The sequence below is a fragment of the Dermacentor albipictus genome, chromosome 8 (assembly GCF_038994185.2).
Source record: "Dermacentor albipictus isolate Rhodes 1998 colony chromosome 8, USDA_Dalb.pri_finalv2, whole genome shotgun sequence".
Taxonomy (NCBI): domain Eukaryota; kingdom Metazoa; phylum Arthropoda; class Arachnida; order Ixodida; family Ixodidae; genus Dermacentor; species Dermacentor albipictus.
Genome location: NC_091828.1, coordinates 129,214,504 through 129,237,424, shown reverse-complemented (window position 1 = coordinate 129,237,424; position 22,921 = coordinate 129,214,504). Strand labels below are relative to the sequence as shown.

Below are 22,921 nucleotides of genomic sequence, written 5' to 3'. Positions count from 1 at the left end.
GTCGCACAATTCCACTCGCACCACCGGTCGATACTTTCGGAATCCGCTCCGTTTATTGCCATCATCCGGGATTGCCGACTTTCGTGTGCGCAAAGCGAAATCAAAAGCGAACTGGCTCTGCAAGCTTGTTTGGTGTTACAGAAAAAGTGAGCGATATTTCACCCGGTCACGTGGTGTTCCTCATGGAGAGGAAAACCGGCGGGATAGAGCGGCATGCGGGGTGGAAGGCGTGACCCTGAATGAATGCCAAGGTCACGGCGGACCCGTCACGCCCCGCGGGCTACCGCGCGCCACTCCATGAGTCACGCCCGGCTCGCGCCACCGGAAAAAGGAAAAGTGGGGCGTCTCCGCACCCATTGGCTGTGCCACGCACGTGACCCCGTCGTTTTTAACGAGCCCCTCCCGATACCCACCGGCGGGTCGTTAAACCGTAGACTGATACTCGCGCGTAAACGCTTTCCTCGCACCGCAGTCGGAAGACCGATTCGTGGCGCGCTGCGCGGCACTTGTGAAGAGCGCAGTGCGTCGCTTCTGCGTTGCGACTCGCGAGAGGACTGAAGCGACCGACAACAAATTTTAGCGTCTTCTTTTGTTCTGTCTATCCCCTCCGTTATTTTATCGTTATTTTTTCAATGTTATGACTATGATGGCAAGTATCTAGACGTGCAGTGATTGCATGGGACAGCGTGTGCGAAAATTCGAGCCGGAGTTTTCATTTCGATAAATAATAACCACTGATCTCGAGCGTGCGGACGCCGACAGGCAGCGCCGACAGTTCAGAACAGTGGCCATACCGTGCCGCAACGAAATATGGAACTAAAAACGAACGCAGCCCTTTCCAAAGCAATAAAAATGCCTCTTTTGTTTTTTCTTTAGCTCGTTTATTCTCTGTTTTCTTGCGCGCGCGCGCGCGCGCGCGCCTGTGTGTGTGTGTGTGTGTGTGTGTGTGTGTGTGTGTGTGTGTGTGTGTGTGTGTGTGTGTGTGTGTGTGTGTGTGTGTGTGTGTGTGTGTGTGTGTGTGTGTGTGTGTGTGTGTGTGTGTGTGTTTACGAGCCACTAAGAAGCGCTTGGGAACCGCATGTTCGGGCTTTCCGGTGCAATCCGGTTGAGATGAACAAAATAATGCAGCGTGTTTAAACTATATCTTTAAAAAAAGTTTGACGTGCGGGCTAGGATTGAAGTGTATAGGTTAATTATGTGTTAAATGAAAATTGCCGAACTGTAGTTTGGGCTCCTTTAGATGTCTTGTATGAAACGCGCAGAAAATTGTTCTTGTGTGTGAAGCAAATGACGGCAGCGACTTAGAGAACAGGAAGCGTGTTATGGGCTATGTGCACCGAAATATTAAAGTGTGTAGAATAATTAGCGGCTTTGCAGTTAGTTACTAAATACTCGTTTCATTCTACGTTACACGCCGCGCGTACTTTGGATGTTATGGGTGATGCACGGACAGCGTTTGTACTGTGTAAGTTAATGCAGAATTTGTAGGAAAAAGAACAAATAAACTATACAAGAGCCATGGCATGCAGTGCTTCCCACTGTCCTGGAAAAACTGAATGCGGCACCGAGTTCCAATTTGGTTGGTAAACGGGGCGTATTAGGGATGATTTTCGAGCAAAGTTTAAAATTTGTGGGTTAATGTGGGCATTCAAGGCTTTCTTATCCGCTTTCTTATGTTTTTCTCGGCATCCTCAGAAAACAAAACATATTTAGGCAACATTTATTGCAGCCTTTGCAGTAACGTATACATCTAACTGCTGGAAAGCGTTGTACACGCATTACACGCAATGTTTCCGGATGTCCCAGCTGCTATAACTAAATGTGGCACCGTGTTAACATTTTAGTGAGTAAAAAAAGGGAGGGGAAGGTGAACGTTAGAAGCGATGCGTGTACAAAGTTCAATGTTTGTGGTTTAATTATAGGCTTCGCAGTCCATTAGTACACCGCCCGGGAGCGTTATAACAAGCGTTATACGTACGTACGCGTGGCTTTCACAGTGACCTGGGAAAACGAAATGTTTCTCAGAGATTAAATTTGCGGAAAATAGGAGGGGGGGGGCAATTACCCACGTAAATGTTGGCCATATGGATCGTATTCGTCGTACATTAAAGTTACGGACCTGCTCTGTGGGGCGTGCTGTATAGTGCAGATATTGCACAGTGAGTATGCTATAGAAACGCAGTGCATGCTATGGCAACGAATGCCCGTTGCCACGTGTCGCACGGAAGCAGCGCGCTCTGAATGCGGCGCATCGAGAGTTCTCGACTTGCGCGTGAGTTTTCGCAGTATAGGCGCTTGGTTAGGGCCGATTTACGCTCGAGCCGCCCATCGCCACACCGCACGCGTGCGGTCGCGCGAGAGATTGCACGTATCAAACACTTGTGCACAAATTTCGGTTTACAATGTGTCAGGTATACACTGTGCACACAGTGTAAATGGTAATTTCTGCACAAGCGCTGGATACGTGCAATTTTTCGCGCGACCGCAAGCGTGCGGCTTGCGGCGATGGGCGGCTCGAGCGTAAATCGGCCCTTGCAGTGTGGACAGCGTCTCTCCGGCCCCGCGTCACGCGATGCCCGCTTCCCTGAGCGCGTAATTACGGGGAAGTCCGTCGCTTGCCGCGGTATCACGCATGGCTTCCCGTGTGACAACCGACCGCGGTGGAAGGCGGGGGAGGCTCGTGCGTCATCGGGCGCTCGTCGAGAGGAGCGCGCGTGCGTGTGCGCATTCGGGGCCGGCTTCCGCCCTGCGACGATGTCGGTGCCGAATCGGACAAATCTAGGACGGACAGCAGTGGTTGCGGCGTCTTACTGGCCGCCGATATGTCGCCAAATCAGGGAAATACTAAGCAATCCAAAAAGGCTGCTTGGTTACTCTTTCGATTCTCCCGCTCTTCGAACTGAAACGCGTGTACAGCGGCAAGACTTGCCGTTTTCGTATTCGGCTCACAAATCGCGCGGCAACCGGACCTCTGGTCACACCATTGTTGCTGTGCCTTTGTCGTTATTCCATCATTACCGTTCCGTCGTCATTCATTCCGTCGTCTTCGCACAGTCGTCGTCACGCTTTAATGATCGGTCAAATCGTCGTTATTCCACCATATATCAGCAATGTGGGCTTGTCGGTATTGCGCGACAGGGAAATATATATCTGTAGCGCTAAAAGGCACAAGGACAGAAAGAGAACAAGGGAGACGCTGCGTGCGTGCCTCCCTTGTTCTTTTCCTGTCCCCGTGCCTTCTTGCCCTACGACTATAGTTCCCTGTCGTTGTTCCATCGTCTCGCACTGTGCATCGGCCCGACGTGGTGCTTGGATTTAGTGCAGGAGGACTTGTTGTTGGGCTAGTCGCTGTTTACTTAACTACGTGCTGTTGCGCTAAGGCACATTCACGAAGAAGGCACACAGACTCGCGTCACAGGTGCTACTAACAGCTTTAGCAACAGTAGCTACTAGCAACAAAGTTAACTGTTCGTAGCGCCTGTGACGTGAGAGAGAGAATTTATTTGAAAGAAGGCAGAGTGGTCGGCCGGAACTAACACGCTCTAGCCTATTACACTGCACTGTGGGGGGGGGGGGGGGGGGGGCACGTAAAGGTGTGATGAGGGAAGATAATGACATATAAAGAGGGAGTCTGCGTGTCTTCTTTGTGATTATGGTTTCACCTTAAATATATGTTGTTAAGTTTGTATTTTGACGTGGCTGTGCGGCGGCGTAGTGCATAAACATAAATATTGCATGATATTAAATTACACATTGCAGAGGATGAATTGTACGCATCGCCGTTAGTTGCGTAGCATTAAATTAACCGTAGAAGAGTCTGTGTTGGGCCTGCTGGTACATATCTTGACAAACGACAATCAGATACTTTTGCTGTCACATCTTCGGACTGTGTCGTGGACTTTTTGCGTGAACAAACAGCCTGTTGCTAACACAGCGTTCTTCCTAGACATTGAAGAACTTATCTTTTCAGTGCCACATGCCGTATTGTTTGTAGCGGTTCGTGAGCCGATTGAAGAAAATGGGGAAGTCTCGTTCCTGTACGCCTGTGGCGTCTAATTCTAATGAACACATTGTTGCGCCAAAAAAAAAGGTAAATAAATACTTGTGAAGGAAGAGTACGAAACGACAGAATGAGCGCTGAATTCAGCGCTCAGTTCAGCGCTCGTTCTGTCGTTTCGTACTTTTCCTTCCCAAATCTTTATTTTCCTTTTTTTTTTTGGGCGCAACAATGTGTTCATTAGATCCCAACCAACTCGCCTAGCAACAAGTTCTACTCAACGGCGTCTAATTCCTGCAGCTTTTAATCATGTTCTTGTCATCGACGTCCATTGAATTTGAGGACACTTTGCGCATTAGAACACAGTTTGTATAGGGTCCAACGTGGCACCCGTTTTGTGCAAAACATCTGACAATGCTTTGAGTTGCTGATTGGTCGATGATGGGGTGGCAGAAGTCTGCACGTATGTTGATTTAAAAAAAAAAAGTTCGTCGAACCTAATAAACTTCGCGGACCTAGATAGGGCATTATGTGACATTTATAACTCATTCAAAGCATGCAGAAAAGCGCAACATTTCACCAAGGAACTGGCGTCAGAGAATAAAACAAGGTTTTTTAGACTTGAAACTGGCCTTTTCTAACACCGGACACGTTTGCTAGATGTATGACCCCGGCACTAAGAAGCAGCCGAATCGTCACACTCAAAATCAGTGAAGCGTTGCATAGTAGCTCTGTGTTTTAATGATTCTCTCAAGAAAAGCTGCCACCAATGCAGCAAAGTTTTTATGAGCAGATTTAGCGTCTGTAGGCGGCTGGCGTCCCTGATAACGTTTTAAAGAAATTCAACTACTTGAAATAAATAAAGAAAAAAGAAACAGATGGCAGGGTACGCGCTCGTGGAAGTGTGGATCGTAATAAGCTAACGCAAGGAATTCCTTGGATCCAGAAGTTTTCACACAACGTGAAAAAAAGTTGCCACTACGGGCATGGCGTACGAGTTGTGTTTCTCGGCGTCATGTAGGCTTTTAAACGACTTTCTAGCAGGATTTAAGGTCCGAAACCTAAGAGCTTCTGCACTTTTCGCCACGCTCCTAAATTCACAGACTGCACCACTAGTGCTGTTTATCGCATACCGTTGTCGTGTGGTAGAGGATACATCGGACAGACGGGACGCTGTGTCAGTGTTCGCTTACAAGAACATGAAACGTCTGTGACGTCAGGTGGAGGGGCAAACTTGCCTACTCACTGCCGATATTGCCCTTGCCAGTGTTGCCATCTTGTTTATAAAGATGCCCGAATTATTGGTAGGGGAACCACGAAAGGCGAGAGAAAAGTCTTTGAAGCATACCAAACCTTGTTCAGTAAATTTCAATTGTTAGACAGCGCTCGTCCTTTGTCCTTCCAACACTGCGTCTTCCGTGTGTTTTCCGTTCTCTTCCACTGATTAATAAGTATACAAATTCAAAAACACGGTCACAATCAGTGTGTGGGCGTACCCTCCTTATCGCTATCATGTAAACAAGTGGTTTTCTTGGAAAAATGTGGTTTTAAGAATGTGTCATTGACCGATGTCTTTTATGTCTACCGGTTTTTGTATAGAGCATGCGCGCGTTAGTTTTCTTTTCGACCCAAGTGTTTCATTAAACTCCGCTGCTAGTCCCAGCATGTGTGGTTGTGCATTTCTCTCCTCTTGTGTACGGGTCTTACGAAGGCTGGGTTTCGTCGTTTGTCACGTTAAATTAACCTCTTTGCTTCGTTCGATCTGCATATGTATGTAATAAATGTGTTACAACTGTGACATAACCATTTTGTTTGTTAAATTAGTAAACAATTAAATAGCACCAGTCACATGGCATTTGAAGGTGCCATCAAAAATCCCAGACTGCCCTCGTCTCGTCTTTGGCGCTGTCATTTTTGCCTGCCATATGTTCCTCAACAAATAGTTATTTTTCTGCAAATTTATTCTCCTGATAAGGGTGTCTTGTAATTGGCTTAGACGCGGGTGCTTAGCCAGGGCGTGTCCATAGGGGGGGTGGGGCACGTTCCCAGTGGTGCCATCCCCCCACCCCCACCCGCGAAATTTCTGCGTACCATGATGCTGCCACCTGCCAGCTCCCACTCCCCCATTTCGTCTCCGGTTAAGTGCGTTATTCCTCCCCCAAATAAATAATTTCTGGCTCTCCCGTTAGCGACAGTAGGGGTGCGATCTTGTACGCGTTCCAAAATAGAACGGAGGCCGTTCGTTCCACCGAGCCAAATGCGATTCGTCAATTTGAACCGTGCGGAACGCCATGACGTCAATTGTGACGTGATATCTGCCGTCAATCATTCCGTGTCGTTTGCTATCGGACGAACGGAACGGAACATACCGCCTATTTCGTGACGTAAAGAACGAACCGCCTCCGTTCTATTTTGGTACGCGTACAAGATCGCACCCTAGATGTAAGCATAAAATCATCATCGTCGTCATCATCAGCAGCAGCCTGCTTTATGTCCACTGCCAGGACGAAGGCCTCTCCCTGCGATCTCCAATTACCCCTGTCCTGCGCCAACGCATTCCAACTAGCGCCCGCGAGTTTCCTAATTTCATCGCTCCACCTAGTCTTCTACCGTCCTCGACTGCGTTTCCCTTCTCTTGGTACCCATTATGTAGCCCTAATGCGCCAACGGTTATCTAACGGTATGAAATGGAAACCGGCAAAGCACATTGGTTGGAGATTATATACTAGCCGCAATCTTAAAATGGGCGTAGTGCATGTTCACAATGGCACACCCCACCACACCGCACCACGCCATACTGTGCACTCGCCCATATGGACGCTAGAAGAGGAAAACCGGCTGAAGACCGCACGACAGGCAGTGAAAGGCGCCAGTGGGACAGAGCGCACTGCCCAGCTAGAAGAAGAATGAATTGAATTCTGAGGATTTTCGTGCCAAAACCACGATTTGATTATGAGGCACGCCGTAGTGGGGTACTCCGGATTAATTTTGACCACCAGGGGACCAATGCCCACGGGACACGGACGTTTTCGTATTTCGCCTCCATGGAAATGCGGCCGCCGCGGCCGGTATTTGATCCTGCGACCTCGTGCTTAGCAGCGCTATACCATAACCGCTAAGCCACCGCGGCTGGTAGAAACGCCTCGAGAGATGGCGCCACGCAGCGAGGCGCCATCTCTTGAGGCGACGCAGAACCTGCGCCGCGGAACTCGCGGACCGCCAAAAGATGACGGTGAAGTGTATGGTGCCCTTTATCTGCCTTTTGAACGTCGCTATGGCAAATGACAAATAAAACTTCGGTACGGAAGCAATATTTTCTGTAACTTGTTTGAACAGTAACTAGCATATCTAATGCGGTCATATACAAAAAGTAGGGGCCAGAGACTGCATTTACTTAAATTTTGACTGCTTGCACAGGTGATGTCATTTTGTTCTAGCAACTTGCCTGGATAACAACTCTACCTTTCGGCTAAAGGTAACTTGAAGGTCTCGGACAAAGGTAGCTAAAAGCTTTTAATGCTTAAGATTGTTTCCGAACTACGCCACTCGGCTTAGAAAAACGTACTCTTGCACATATTCTAGAGTCTGACTGCCAATCACTAATTCCCATTCTCTTACCAGGCTTTATTAAACGTTACCCTTGTCTTCTACGTGTTAATCATCAACCCTTCTAAACTTTCTCGGCATAGTTCCTCAATCATTATTTGCAAGTCATCTCTATCGTTGCTGAACAGGATGACAGTGCCACCTGCAAGGCGTAGGTTGCTGCAATATTCGCCGTTGATCATTACTCGATACTGATCATTGCTCGATACTGATCCTTCCTAGTTTAGTCGCAACACTTCTTCCAAGCATGCGGTGAATGGCATTGGAGGGATCGCGTCTCCTTGCCTGACACCCGACGGTCAAATGTCGCTCGACGACTCGCCACTTTCCCACTTCGCCGATGCGAAGTGGGAAAGAAACCGCTTGGATCTGCTCTTAGAAAGAAATGCGCGACGGAGGTTCTTGGTGCCGTCTGATCGTTGCGTGTCTTGTCTTCCGCAGGTTGCGGGGCGTCGACGAGCGGGGTCGGACGGAGCGCGGCGGGTGCGCGGCGGCCGGCGGTGGGGTCTGATGCGCGCGCAAGCGGAGGCATGGAGGGCCAGGCCCCGAGCCCCCTGGAAGCGCGCTTCGCCCCGGGGGCCCCCTGCCCGCTGCAGCAGCACTACGCGAGGCTGCTCATGCAGCAGCACTCGGTGCCGACCACATCTGCCGCCGCAGTCGCAGCAGCAGCCGGAGGGGCCGCCCGTGAGCATCTTCCTTTGCACGCGGAATACAGATGTCGCGCACGTGAACATCGTCAGAGAGCTTTAGCTTGTTGGTGCTCGTATTACCATCTTGTGACACTTGATTCAACTACGACGTGTTTGAAAATCTGCGGTCGGGGGAGTGTTCTTAGAAAGAAAATTGTAAAAGGAGTGCACCTTAAGGATTATGTTGCTATCAACGCTGTATACCAGCAGTCAAGCAGAAATGGCGAGTTACTGCAGTATTAGAGAGTTTTAGCTTGCCCTTAAACGGTATTAGCGTTTACGGAATACCGTATTACCAGAGAGCTGTATGGCAGCAACAATGCTGGTAGCGACATCTTGTGACAAAAAGTTTGAGAGAGCACACAAAGCTAATACTGCAGTGATCTGGTTATATTCTACGTAGCTGAACAAAGCGTCAGGAGATGTCACTACCAGCTTCCCAACTGCCGTACATGACTCCAGTAATCCGAAAATAGCTAGATGGTTGCGGACAAGCCAAAGCTGTCCATTAACGTTGTGTGCTCACAGGGTAAATTTTTCATCAAAAGACGTCTGGTAACCGGTATTCCGCAAGCACTAATCACGGTGTCTACCAATTGTGGAAACTGGGAAACCGGAAATTCTCAGGGATATTGAGTTGTCTGGAAATACTCAGGGAAAACTCAAGGAACTTGTGTTTGAATCAGGGAAAATTAGCTGTAATTTTATTGAAAGGATCGAAAGTCGCGGTAATGCTGGCACGAGTAGCAGACAGGCATCTTAATAGATCGTCTTTGACGTCCTGTCGTCGGCTGGAGGAGTTGGCAGTGTACAGTCAACGAGCGACTTTCCGGACTCCCGATAATTCGGACGGCTTTGCGGCACCACCACGTACCCCACCCATAGTATAAGAACGTCTGAAATTTCGGACACAAAAACCCTTCGCCGTCCGATTTTCCGGGCTTTTCCGTGACCGCAGGACCACTGCCGCCATTTTGATCACCTCGCCGTCTCGAACCGGCGCTACGGTACCGGCGCTCTCGCGCGCAGATCCGCTGGCAGCCGTAGACCACCGCGGCAACGCTAGGCCTAGCTGCTTAGGCGTTCGTTCAAGAATTCGCCGCTGTCAGCAATGGCACCAAGTCCGCCTTTGTTGTCCTCGCGATTGACTTCGAAGCTCGAAAAGCACAATGCGTTGCGTAGTACCGGTTCCCGAAAGTCAGCTTTGCCTCAATACAGCAGTGTTACGCTGTGAAGCATGCGCGAAATTATTGCGGTGAAGGGTCAATTGTCACGGGACACAGTATGTGTTCCTTCATTATACACGCGTGCACCCACCATCTCCTGTCACAGTAGGAGCACCGGCATACCTAATAAGTGTACTGGCAGGCCGTCAGGGCTTTTTCGGATGTGCCTGTGGCGATTTGAGCCTTTAAGGGCAGTAAAAGACATGCATTCATTATTTTCGAACTGCCCGATTTTTTTGATGTTATTGCGGCCCCTAGGGAGTCCGAAAAAATAGGACGTTGACTGTTGACCAAGAGGTTGCTTCGAATGGTCCGTGGGGTGAACGCGCGGAACACAAATGACTTATGCATCGTGAAATGAATGAGAAAGGATGCATGCCGGGCCACTTCTTGGAAGGATTTGAGCTCAAAAAAACAAGTGTTGGCTGATGCCGAGATGCAGGTGTCTTTCATCCAAACCAGAATGAACTCTTTAAAGCAGTGAAACGCAACACTGAAGCATTGTGCATGAGCTGAGAGTATGTCAGGACAGCTGAAGCTCACTTACCAGCTGTTACAAAAGAATGCGCTTGCTATCAGTTGATAGAAATAGCTCATTCGAAAATATTTGCTCCTGTATACACTTCCTTTTTATTCGTATTAGAGAACATTCTACTCCGTATTTGCAATGGGTTTTACAATTTTTTTTTTCGAAGACATTTTATTCACTGTGCATTTTACTTACCCCACCCTTATGTTTTCTTTTGGAATAAAATAAACCCTGCTCCCTACTATTCAAATAAACTGGAATAATCTTTTTTTTTTTTAACATGCTTACTAAAGAGCGGAAACATCGGGCGACATGGCGTCAGCCTGTTTTGACATAAAACAAAGTTCTTTGTCACTCTGAGAATTTTGCAAAGGCACTGAGGGAAAATTGAGATAACTCAGAGAATTTGGAAATGTCAGCTTGGTTGACACTCTGACTAATACTCTACTGACACGCTAAAACTTGATTAGGCAATTGTAGGTTGTTTATAGACGTAAACGTGAGCAGGCAGGTTGGTGGCGCCATCTTGTGGTACTGAGTTTAACCAGGGGGGGGGGCGCAGAGCTGTTATTGTTGTGGTAAACGATGTTACATGCTTAACTGTTGGTTTAATGTGTTGGCAACACCATAATTGTTAACGTGCAGCCTTTAAAAATTTTTCTTTGACAAGAACACTCATCTAACACGAGAACGTGCCCACCACTTTATGGTTGAACAAGGTGACACAAGTTGTCGCTACCAGCGTTGTTGTTGCTGTCCACATCTATAACCCGGTATTATCTGAATGTTAATACATTTACAAACAAGCTAAAACTCTCTTGGTTCAACAAAATATACCAGAATATTAGACACAATCATAGCACTTGTATATATATATATATATATATATATATATATATATATATATATATATATATATATATATATATATATATATATATATATATATATATGTAATTGTATGTTGCTTAAACAAAATGCTAATCAGTAAAATAATAAGCACTCAAATGACACATTAAGAAAAAAATTGCTGGCTCTCCCGTAATCGAGAGTAGATGTAAGCATGAAATGGCTACTGGCAAAGCAGATTTTTTGGAGATGATGCTAGCCACAATCTTGATACTAGCTACCACATCACACTGCACAACGCTGTACTGTGCCCTGGTCCATATGGATGCGATAGTTTTCTGTCCCAGACGGAGACTCATTGAAAGTATTGTCTCGCTCAAAAGGCCGCTCGCAGCGTGACGAACGCTACTGGCTAGGATGCTACCGGCATGCCAGACACACCGCTGACCTCATGAGTCACTGGCGTTGAAAAGAGCACAGGCAACTCTGCCGCAGCACCAAAAGATGGCAATCAAGCGTTTAGTTCCGTGTATCTGCCTTTTGATCGTCACCATTGGAAATGACACATAAAACTTCGGCATACTAGAAGTTGCAGCTTAAGTGATATTGTGAATCAACATTTAGAAGAACTCGGGAGCAATATTTTTTGTAACTTCTTTGGAAAGTAATTAGTGCATGTAATGTGGTTTTGACTGGTTGCCTGGATGATCTCGTTTTGTTCTCGCAACTTGCCTGCATGTTCTCATTTTTAGTGCCCGGATAACGTATCTGGCTTTTTGCTAAATGTCACTTGGAGTTTGCTGACAACAGGAGCTAAAAGCATTTCATGCTTAATACCTCACTTCTGGAACTACGCATTTTGGCGGAAACACTTAATGGCTTTGTCAGAGACCAATAGAGGATCAAAATTCTGTTAGAATAACTTTTAATACAACAGGTGTTATTATGTAAAGTAGCCGTGGTTTAAGACCTCATGGTTTAGAGATGAGAACAATCCGGGTTTTTTTCTCCAGGTTTTTCAGGTTGGCTAAGAAAAGTATACGGTTTCCATTATATAGCAAGAAAGCACTTGCAGGTAACCATTCTATGGCAAAATAAACAAAACACGTATAAAATATTGGTAGTTTAGGGAAAGGTTAAGTATAGTGTGAGCATAGAGGTGTGTAGTATATGAGGGCAGCGATATTGTAGCAGTGCGTTTTGCCGGTGTTAATGCCTTTCAATGCTTTTTGCATTCACGAGTGGTCAAGTGATGCTCCGCTCTGGGCGGAGCATCAAACACTGCCACTCAGAGACATGAAAAGCGCTGAAAGGCAGTAGCATCGAAAAAGGCATTTCTACAAAATAGCAGCCTAGCTTCCTTATTATAGTATAAGACCAGAGATGCACCAAACGATAGTTCACTATTGTAGGAGTGGCAAGACTAGCAGCCGTAAAATTTTTGATTTAGGTAGGAGCATAAGTGTGCCTTAATCATGAAATAGTGCTAATAGTGCCAGATATTTTTCATCAGAGGTATTCAGTGTGCTCGTACCAGGTTAGATGTTGTGGAAGAAACCATTCTGAGAGTCTTTGCAGTGCTCAGTAACTCTACATCATTATTTTTCAAGGAGACGCTAATCTGTAAGTCAGCTGCCCTGCAAGGCTGTGTTCCAGCCAAGAACTCTCATTTCCAGACTACATTTCTCCCTCTCAGGGCACATTCACATTGGTAAGTGGCCGAGGTTGCTCGACCGACCGTGACTGGCGACCAAGGAGTAACTCACGGCAGTCGATGTTCACACTGGCAAGTGTGGCCTGTCCATCACAACACCAAAATATTTTCACATCTGCTCGCATTGCCATTGCCACATAAAATAAGTGTTAGCATGTAAAGACACCTTACTCCTGCACCGCTGATTAGTTCAGCACATTTTTAATGCAGTTGCGTGAGTGGGAAATAAGCAGCTAGCCACTGACCTAAAGCAGGCACTTTTTCAACAAAGGAGATAAACTTGCACTGGACACTTTGCAATCAACTTGGTTGTGCAATCCCTGCGAGTTGCCAGTGTGAAGCCCTAAGCATGGTCCCACCCAGGGAGGAAGAGGGAGCACAATGGCCTTAGAAAATTTTATGTTGTCATAGTTTTTTCCACACCTGGCCACAGAGAGGCAATATTGCTATTCAGTAAACTTGTAGTTGAGAGCACTGTGGTTGGAAAATACCTTTCTTTGGCATGCACCGAATATATTTGCAAATTGTCCATTGGCTGTTATATTATTTTTCTTTGTGCTTTTTTTTTCTCAGTTTGTTACTAAGTGATTCATGTTGGCCTATAATTTAAAAGTGTGCTTAACACTTACACTCTAAGAAAAATTTGCACCTTTTAGTGCTTACTTTGTCTCCCAGCCGTAATCGTCTTCTAACTTGCTTGCATCTCCTTTCTTTAATGCCACACTCCCTGTATGTTAAGGTCACAAACGGCATGCACGTATCGACATTAAATAGCTTTCCTGACAGGAGAGCAGCAGCGAAGTGCAGGGTAAGTGTTTGCATGATTGATGACAATTTTGGTTAGCAGACAAGATAAGCCCCAATAGGCATAAAAGTTTTTGTGTTATGCTGGATTTGGAACCCTTGCTTGCAGCAACACATGAAAACAGACATGGCCAAAAGATAAAAGCTAGATGCAAGTCAGTACTGGTGGAATGTCCACTTTCTTCTTTCTGTTCTTGCGCATTGCTTTTAGCAAGATATTGTATCTCTGATCTTGTTCCTTGATTACACAGCTTTCTCTATTGTCTCTGCATCATCTGTGTTCTGCGTATGATTGATGCATGCCATCTTTGTGCATCTGTGCAGTATTCCCTTACCTGAGTGCACTGAGCAACAACGCATCCAGCCCAGGAGGGAGCCCCCTGGGTCCCCTGGGCAGCTTCCGGGCTCCGCACACGTCACCCAACATGGCTGCCATGCGGCAGTTCTGGCCCCCAACTCCTCCGCCCGATAGTGAGTGCACCATTTCTGACACTCCTGTCTCTTTCAGAGGACGGCACTCTAGCTGCAGAGAGTGTGGTCAGATTACTGTCATGATAGCACAGTCAGCCGCACTTTTATGTATAAACCCTTTTATCCACGCTCTGGCAGCAGTGTGTTCATGAACCCAGAAAAGGCCCTAAAATTTTAAGAGCCAAGCCAGGCAAGGAAGAATGAGTATTTTGTCGTGCAGTTTACTTTAGGTGCATGTATTAATGAGTTTAATTATCAGGAATCTGCCGCATGTGTCGATTTAATGTATGTAGCTTTCTTCTTAAACTTAATTCATTTCTCAAGCATTCTAACTGTGCAGTAAAACTGGTGCGAGATGGAGAGTTCCATTTATTTATAAGCTATTGTAACTTGTGCAGTCTATCTTGCCCACCGACTTTAGCAGGCTGTTCGAAAGGGCTTAATAAGAAATATCTTAAGGCTTGTGTGTGTAAACATAGGAAGGGTTTACAAAAGGCAATACTATGATGTCTAGAGAGCCTTCTCACCCTGCTTGCATTTGCATCTGAAAAACAGTGTGTCACATATGAAAGAAAGGTATAGGTATGTGTCATGTAATTCAATGTAACATTAAGTTTCATACTCATATGCCACAAAATATGATGTAATTATTAAATGAAAGGTATCACAGATCTCAATCTATTTAGTACTACTGAACGAGTGAGCACAGTTGAATGTTCATGTTTCTGTGACTAGTAGCCACAGGGCACCGTTCGTGTTCACAACCAAAACATAAGTAGCATACTGAAAGCACTAAAATTCACAAATAATATGCCATTTCGCATAACATTAAATCTACAAGAGTTAGTTTTATAATTATATAGGGAGCAGTTATTCCATAGAAAGTGCCATAGACAAAAAACAGCTGCAATGTGAAATGGTTGGAGTGCAGTTGTATGACTACACTCCTTGTGTAGCTTCTACAACATTGCCTGCTAAGTATTAAATGTAACATGATGTATGTTATATGTTTAGTAATTGTGCTGCTGTCAGCCTATCAGATTTTATTTTTGCTGCATCTGCCTTCTCGGCTTTTCATCTACACTTTTCTTGGCTAGGAAGGTTTCAGCTGTTCGCTCTTAAATGTTTTTCACTTGAGCAATTATTATGTTGTGCCTGTTCTTGACATTTTTTATGTATATATTTCTTTACCTCTTCTTTTGTATATGTTGCATTTTTAAGTTCATCACCCCTATTGCATACATTATCCTGTTAGCCAATATGTGGTCAATGGAGAAGTATGAATTGAATGAACTCATCACCTCTTTAGAAGTGCGCATATTAATTTCTATTAACTATACTGCCCACTTTCTAGGCATGACTTGTTAAAACCATCTTTGCGAACTTACGTTGGCTTCAGTCACAGCCTACTTCTAAAGCATATCCCTGGTCAATTAGCAATGTCAAATTAATTCTTTTTTCACACAATTATTTTGTAGAATTGCCTCCCTGATAAAATCGTCACGTATAGCAACCGAAATTATTTTAGTGATAAACTGAAATGCTAGTTAACTTGTATGTGATCTCTTTGTCACAAATGATTCATTGTGTACTCTAATCACCATCATTGTGTTACACATTTGATGGTCCTATATGCCCGCTTTCTGAAAGCTAACCAGTGATTGTGTAACTTTTTTAGCTTTGCCTACACTAGTACTTCCTTATCATTGTTGTTAATACTGGACTGCTTTTCTTTTCCTTTTTTATGTTTTTTGTTTTTATTGTGTCATGAGCAATGAATACATATACTTTAAGCCCTTTTTTTATGCAGTGCACTCAAGCCTCTAAGGTGAAATAAATAAAATAAGAGTGAGAGCGACATTGTCTGCATTGCTGCACCTTGCTTATTGGGACTTGTGATGCTGTGTGAATGCAGTGTCAACATCTCCAGGCTACAGCCGCTATGGAGGGAGCTACTACTCACTGTTCCCACCACTGGGCTCTCCACCAGACCCTTTTGGGCCCCCTGGTAGCTTGTTTCCCCGCTTGGCTCACTCTGCTTCCCATTATCCTTCGCTGCTGGACCGAGGTAAGTTAGTGGAGAGCTTACTTTGTCTTTATGGGTCGGCCGAATGAGCGGACACTCATTTGTACTCACTCACACTCATGTGCACTCGCTCAAGTTTCTACTCGCGCCCATTTGTGAATTTACAATAGGCAGCGAGGCACTGGAAGTCGTAAGGGAATACACCTACTTGGGGCAGGTAGTTACGGCGAATCCGGATCATGAGACGGAAATAATTAGGAGAATAAGAATGGGCAGGGGTGCGTTTGGCAGGCATTCTCAGATCATGAACAGCAGGTTGCCATTATCCCTCAAGAGAAAAGTATATAACAGCTGTGTCTTACCAGTACTCACCTACGGGGCAGAAACCTGGAGGCTTACGAAAAGAGTTCTACTCAAATTGAGGACGACGCAACGAGCTATGGAAAGAAGAATGATAGGTGTAACGTTAAGGGATAAGAAAAGAGCAGATTGGGTCAGGGAACAAATGCGAGTTAATGACATCTTAGTTGAAATCAAGAAAAAGAAATGGGCATGGGCAGGACATGTAATGAGGAGGGAAGATAACCGATGGTCATTAAGGGTTACAGACTGGATTCCAAGGGAAGGGAAGCGTAGCAGGGGGCGGCAGAAAGTTAGGTGGGCGGATGAGATTAAGAAGTTTGCAGGGACGGCGTGGCCACAATTAGTACATGACCGGGGTCGTTGGAGAAATATGGGAGAGGCCTTTGCCCTGCAGTGGGCGTAACCAGGCTGATGATGATGATGATGATTCGTGATCGCTCAGTTGTGCATCTTCTCTATCACACCTAATGGCACCCATTCAAGCACTTTCACTCATTAGCACGCGCTCATACATACCCACGTCCATTGACATTCATTGGTGCTCATGTTAACTGAAACTGCCTCCAACAATCACTCCTGTTTGTAATCTCATTCACTCACTCCCTTCATCACTCCCTAGCATTCTATCTTACACGTGTGAAGTGAGCGTGAATAGAGTACGAGTCAATATATTCGTGAACGAGGATGGACACCTGTGGTTGTCTTCGATTGAGTCTGGCTTATACATTTATAGGTTTGCATGTTGAAACTGTGTTGCAGGTGTTCACTGTTTTTCATTTCTGACATTCATATGTAATGATTTCCTGCCCTTGTTTGCCTTGGACTGGACCAATCAGTTGGGAAACCGGCTCATTTGCCTTTGTGTTCTCACAACTAGATGACAGTCATCTTGGCCCGATGTCAAGTAGGTGAGAGCTATGTCAGAAATGAAGATTAATTCTGGTGACAGGAGAAAACAAAAGTTCGCCTCAGAAAAAGTGATGAGCCACTGTATATTAAGCATTGAGGGTGGCTGAGGTTTTCAGGGCAGGCTTCCCCACAGAAAGAAAGACAAAATTGTACCGCCATTTGTTCCTGAGCATTTCACAAGTGTTATGAGTATAGGCTAAGGGGTCTCCTTAACCATGAACCTGCACAGCCTTAGGTCGAGTTCGTTTACTTTGGTGAATGGTTTGCAGGTTCATTTTCTTGGATGGTTGTGAGTCTTGAACTCAGATATTCATGCACTGTAACATTTTCACAGGGATGTTCAATTGTGTTTATGGTGAACATTCCAGATGGTGGCTTTCTCTCTCCAAGCCTGGGTTCACCTCTGTCGCACTATGCTTCGGCGCTGTCACCTCTTGCCAGCTCTTCCCTGCTGTCACCGCCCACATCAAGCTTGACAGGCACCGACCTGAGCCACACTGGCAAGGTGGTCGATGAGCCGCTGACACCCACGGCACGCAGCCATGCGGACAGTCTCCTGACCACCGTGGCTCCACTCAACTCATCTACACAGAGGTGCAATGCTCTACTGGTTCTTGCATGGTGGTGTTCTGGGTGCTTTGAGTCTAGGTCCCCACATTTTTCTCCATCGTGTGTGTGTGTCACAAGAGACTCTTTTTATTTTTCTCTGATTATATTTTTGGCTCTCTCTTTGTGTAAAGTTTGGTGGCCTGTTTGAATAACAGATGCCTGTGTGACTGGGTCAGAACACCAGTTTGTATAGTGCGCAGTGTTATGGTTGGCTGTAGCAATATTTGAGATTATGTTTGGCTGTGTTGCTGCTCCTTGCCCCCATTGTTCTCTATCCTAGTCCTCAACCCTGGCACAAGTGCTCAAGCATATACCAGGTGATTGTCTTTAAGCTTTGCAGAATCTTTAAAAATCACCTTTTGCAGATAGCACAATTCCATTCCTTGAGCTCGAATAGTCAGACAGGTGGACATTACTTGCATGAAAAATTGAAAGATATTCACGTAATTAACAAAAATTCACTAATTAACTTCTTAATTATTTACTTTACAGCACATATTGCAATTTACGAATTGTAGTGGACGAGTTTGCAAGATGTATCCACTTTGAATGAATTTTCAGGGTGACACCTGTTTTGAGATATACATTGCCAAAGTGTGATGAAATACATGGGCATTTCAATTTCTTTTGTGCTTCAGTGCATAAAAATGTTTTAATTAAAAAAATAATTAGAAAAACAGTGAAATTTTACTGAGTTTTAGGGCATATGTCTCCAAGCTGGTGTCGTCGTGGTAATTAATTATAAGGGGATACACCTTGCAATCTTACCAGATACAATGCATAAATTGCAGTGTTCATCAATACAATTAATTAAGAAATTAATTAGTGTATATTTGTTGATTATGTGTTTCGATTTCTCATGCAAGCAATGTACACCCCTTTGAATATTCCACGTTAAGGAATGGAACTATGCTATCTACCACGGGCAATTTTTTTAATTCTGTAAAACTTAAAAATAATTATCCCGTATAAAGAAATTTTGCAGTGACTGGTTCATTGGAAACAAATGATCTGTGCAGGAAAAAAAATAATGTTTTGTTTTTAGGCATCGGTCAGTGAATGACCCGGTTTATTAATGGTGCTTTTGCCTAACCAGACAGTGTTCCATAATATTCTTGATTACATATGCTCCTTTTCCTCTAAATAAGCGCAGGCCATAGTATTTTTGTGCCTCACCCATTTCCCTCTTTTATACATCTGCCTACTCGGCGGCCTTGCTGAATATCGGATTAGAATCCAATATTCCAAATGTGAACATCTCTCCAGAAAGAGTACAAACAAGCAGATGTTGATGGGATCAAGCAGAGAGTTAATTGCTTTGTAGGACAGTTTTGGTGTCAACCATATCACTAAAATTTGGTTTCATACAAAGTCTGAAATTGCAAAGTAGTGTTGCATTCAGCCTGTAAGAAATTAACATGTCTCTTGATAAAGGTGGCTAAGAGACAGGCATTTCCAGAATTGCCAAAGATTTTATTTACAGGACAACTTGGAAAAAAATATTATACTCTTCCACTCTTTTCTTGCCAGAAAAGAAAGAAGAAAAAAAAGAGACCCTCCCACTTTATCATAGTCACTATATTTCGCATGCAAGTTAGGTTTCAGAGTTACGGTCTTATGTTTGGGATGGACAGACTTTTTTTCCAGCGCTCGTTGTGGGGACGCTTGACTGATCAACACACTTACTAAAAGGCCTCACTGTAAGTACTGCCATTTACAGGGAAGCTGTTTGGAGCCACTTTCATAAATCTGTTTGCTGGATTATGATATCTTTTCTTTGCTGATTTACAGTAAGTGTGAGCCCAACAGATAATTAGGCTGTGTTTTAAAGGAAATTGTTGTACTTTTCAGTGTCCGATCTTCGAGCAAGCCTCCAAACGCACACACGAGGGACCGCAGCTTGGAGAAGTCTCGATCGAAAAAGTCGTCCCAGAAAAACACGAACAAAAGTGGCCCGACAGACCTGTCTGTGGGTGCTACTCCGGTAGCAAGTGGCCGAACAAAGACTGTCGAGAAGTGCTCTCATTGCACTTGTGTGCCCCAGAGTTGTGGAACTGTGACCAGTGCGTCATGGTCTCAGGACTTGTTGGACAGTGGTGGCACTACCACCGCAGCTGGGTTGGCCAGCTCGGGGCCAACAGAGCCGTCGACAACTGTGGGGATGTCTTTGTGTTGCATTCCATCGGATCAGGTGACATCAACTGGTGAGTGCTAAGCCGCTCACCATTCACTCTGAACAAGTGCATGGTTTCACACAAGTTTATCCGTGGGTAGTGCCATGACAAATGCAGTGTAATTTATCGATAGTGTGCTTTTGTGTTACGTGACTCCCACCAGCTCTTGAAACTTGTTTGAAATATTGAGAAATGTGTTTGCTTTAGTGCATGTGAGAAGAGTGTACCCAATTTCTTTTATGCAGCAGAATGCCTCATACTGAAACAGTGACCATTTTTCAGCTGTGCCCTGTTTAGCTGGATACCACAATTGTAGAGCGTAAACAAAGTAGCACAATAGCCTGTATCACTTTGTTATCTTGCAAAAAGATGGGGCCATTGTCATTCTGACTATGTCCTGCCTAGACTGTGAACTCGAGCCATGAATGAAACGTTCGGTGGTTATAATACTCATAAGTATTTCAAAAACTCGAGCTTATAAATGGGATGATAGATAAAGAAAGATAAGAGTTGTCATAATTGGAGTGAGGTACTTGCCAATACAAACTATAAGACAATAAAGAATATGATGCACACTCGGAGTGCTAGCTTAACCTCTGTCAAAGCATTGAAGTTAGTGCTTCGAGTGTATGTGTGCCTCTTTTGAGTCTTATAGTTCTTGCACTGTCATTGGCAAGTATGCTTTACCAACTTGCTCATACTTCAACATTGTGGAATAGAATAAAATAAATAAACAGTTGTAAGGATTTCAATTCAAGTGTAGGCCTGCCGTGCGATGGTACAGCAGCAAGTCTGAGCTTAATGAAAAACATATTTGTGTATTTTTAGCATTTTATCTGCTGACATTGAGCAGGAACTATTCATGCCTTCTTCTAAAGGATGGTTTTTTTTTTTACATTAAGAGGGGCATTTATGACATTTTAAAGAATCACTGTACATCATTAATGAGTGAAACAGGGTAAGAGCTTGTTCTTTGTGATGTTTTCAACTGATTGATGCTTGCTTAAGTGTCTTGCAATATGCAGGTTCATGGTGATGCATTAGAATGAGTTATGCTACTGGTAAAATAGAGTTTTAGTGGTATTTAGCATAATCATTGTCTTAATAAATTTCAACAGCTAAACATTCTTGCATGTATCCTGGAGGTAGAACATAATAGTGCACTAGGGCATGATGTTAAACTTGGTTTGTGATTAACACGCTGAACAGCTAAGACAGAGAGGCAGACTATACAGAATGCTAACCGATTCGTTAAATGCAGGCCTACTTTACCAGCTTTATAAATTTTGAGGAATGATGACAGCCTTGTGCTCAGTTATCATACTGGTCAAAGAATATTTAGTTACATAGTGAGTAACTATACGAGCATTATCTGTAATAACTGATTTTATATTCATCTCCAAATGCAGTCCCATCACCATCGGCGCATCCGCCACCCCTGCTGTCACCAACAGGGCCTGCCGTTGTAAGCTCATCCACTCCGGATGTCAGTCTCACACCTCCAACTCCTGAGGCGGCGACAGACTCTCCAGCTTCCAACACACCTCCGTTGCACTCTCCCTCTCAAGCCTCTCCCATTCGCAACCTTTCTCCAATGGCTGATCCTGCACCGGAACTGTCTGTGACTCCCACAAGTTTGGAAAAAGACTCCAGTGTTTTCACTCGAGGAGATTGCAGCTCAACAACAGATGAGTGCCGTGCTATTGCTGCTGTGGCACCTGTGACGCCAGTCAGTTGCGTGACACCTGTGAGTTCTGTGGCCCCTGTTGTAAGTGTCGTCACGCCTGTGAATACTGTCTCGCCAGTCAAAACTGTCGTTTCCCCCGTCAGCACTGTTGCACCTGTCAATACCGTCACACCTGTTGTCAGTACCGTCACATCCATCAATAACATCACACCCATCCCCACTGCTGCAACAGCTGCTGTCACCCCTGTGGGGGCGAGTTGCATGTCCACCTCAGCAAGTGTGACTGTCACGAGCACCCCGGTCAATCACGTCATGCCCATGGCTCCTGTCAACCCTGTGGTTGCCGTCATGCCACGGTTGCCGTCGCCCAAGGAGGAAAAGGAAGAGGTGCGATCAGAGTGTCGGTATGCCACTGCAGTCACCAAGCGGGAGCCAGTGGATCTGGATCAACGTGTGACAGGCCCTGCCCTTGTGCCTCTGGGAAAGAATGCGGTCATGCTTTCAGTGCAGCAGACGAAAGTGGTCTCGCAGACAAGGCTTCGTGGTAACGGCAAGAGCAGCGGGCTTGCTGTGGGCATGGCCAAGGCCTCGGCCAAAACCACATCAGTTTTCTCAACACCTCTGGGCTCAGGTACAGGTTCACCGAAGGTGCAAGAAGTGGCTCCAGTCAACCTCAAGGTATGACCAGTTAAGGCTGTACCTGCCTGGGGTGTAAAGTAGAATTATGAGCCAGTCTGCATTCATATCTGCAGAAACTGCAGGGTGTAGCAACTATAGTGAAGCAAACAGGAGTAGGACAACATGCACAATTTTGTAATTTGCCGTGTTTGTGTTTTTGTTGTACTTGTGCTTAAGGTTTCTAAAGATACTTAGAATGTAGTTTACCTGTACTCACTACACCCTTGTCAACAGTACCATGCATGATACTGCATGAGTTAATGTTAGGCTAGTGTGGTTTTCTGCTGCTGCACTTCGTGGCACATACAAATTGAGGATCACCGTCAATCACAAAACAGCTGTGTCATGTTCTGCAGGTATTTAAGCCTTTGTAGTAAATGTTTACCCAGGAATATGACTCTTCTATTATCACTGTGATCTTTACTACAATTGCAAGTGCTGATTATAAAGACACTCAGTGCTAAAAAATGCTATCCAAATGATAGGTTGCATTGATAGAGCATGACATATGTAAAATGTCATGTAACTTTTGATTGTTGTATGGAAGTAATGCGAAAACTTTTTCGGTATGGGCCTAATGAAAATGTTTG

General features: G+C 45.0%; 1 protein-coding gene across 1 annotated transcript in view; it reads left to right on the top strand.

Annotated features, from left to right (window-relative positions):
* Positions 1-22,921, top strand: part of wge (winged eye) — a 215,585-nt gene that overhangs the window by 127,772 nt on the left and 64,892 nt on the right. The window contains exons 2-7 of the mRNA XM_065452681.1: positions 8,045-8,287; positions 13,739-13,885; positions 15,801-15,953; positions 17,552-17,777; positions 19,644-19,996; positions 21,376-22,331. Of these exons, the coding sequence (XP_065308753.1) occupies positions 8,134-8,287; positions 13,739-13,885; positions 15,801-15,953; positions 17,552-17,777; positions 19,644-19,996; positions 21,376-22,331 (1,989 nt within the window). The 5' untranslated portion in view covers positions 8,045-8,133. The remainder of the gene's footprint in view (positions 1-8,044; positions 8,288-13,738; positions 13,886-15,800; positions 15,954-17,551; positions 17,778-19,643; positions 19,997-21,375; positions 22,332-22,921) is intronic.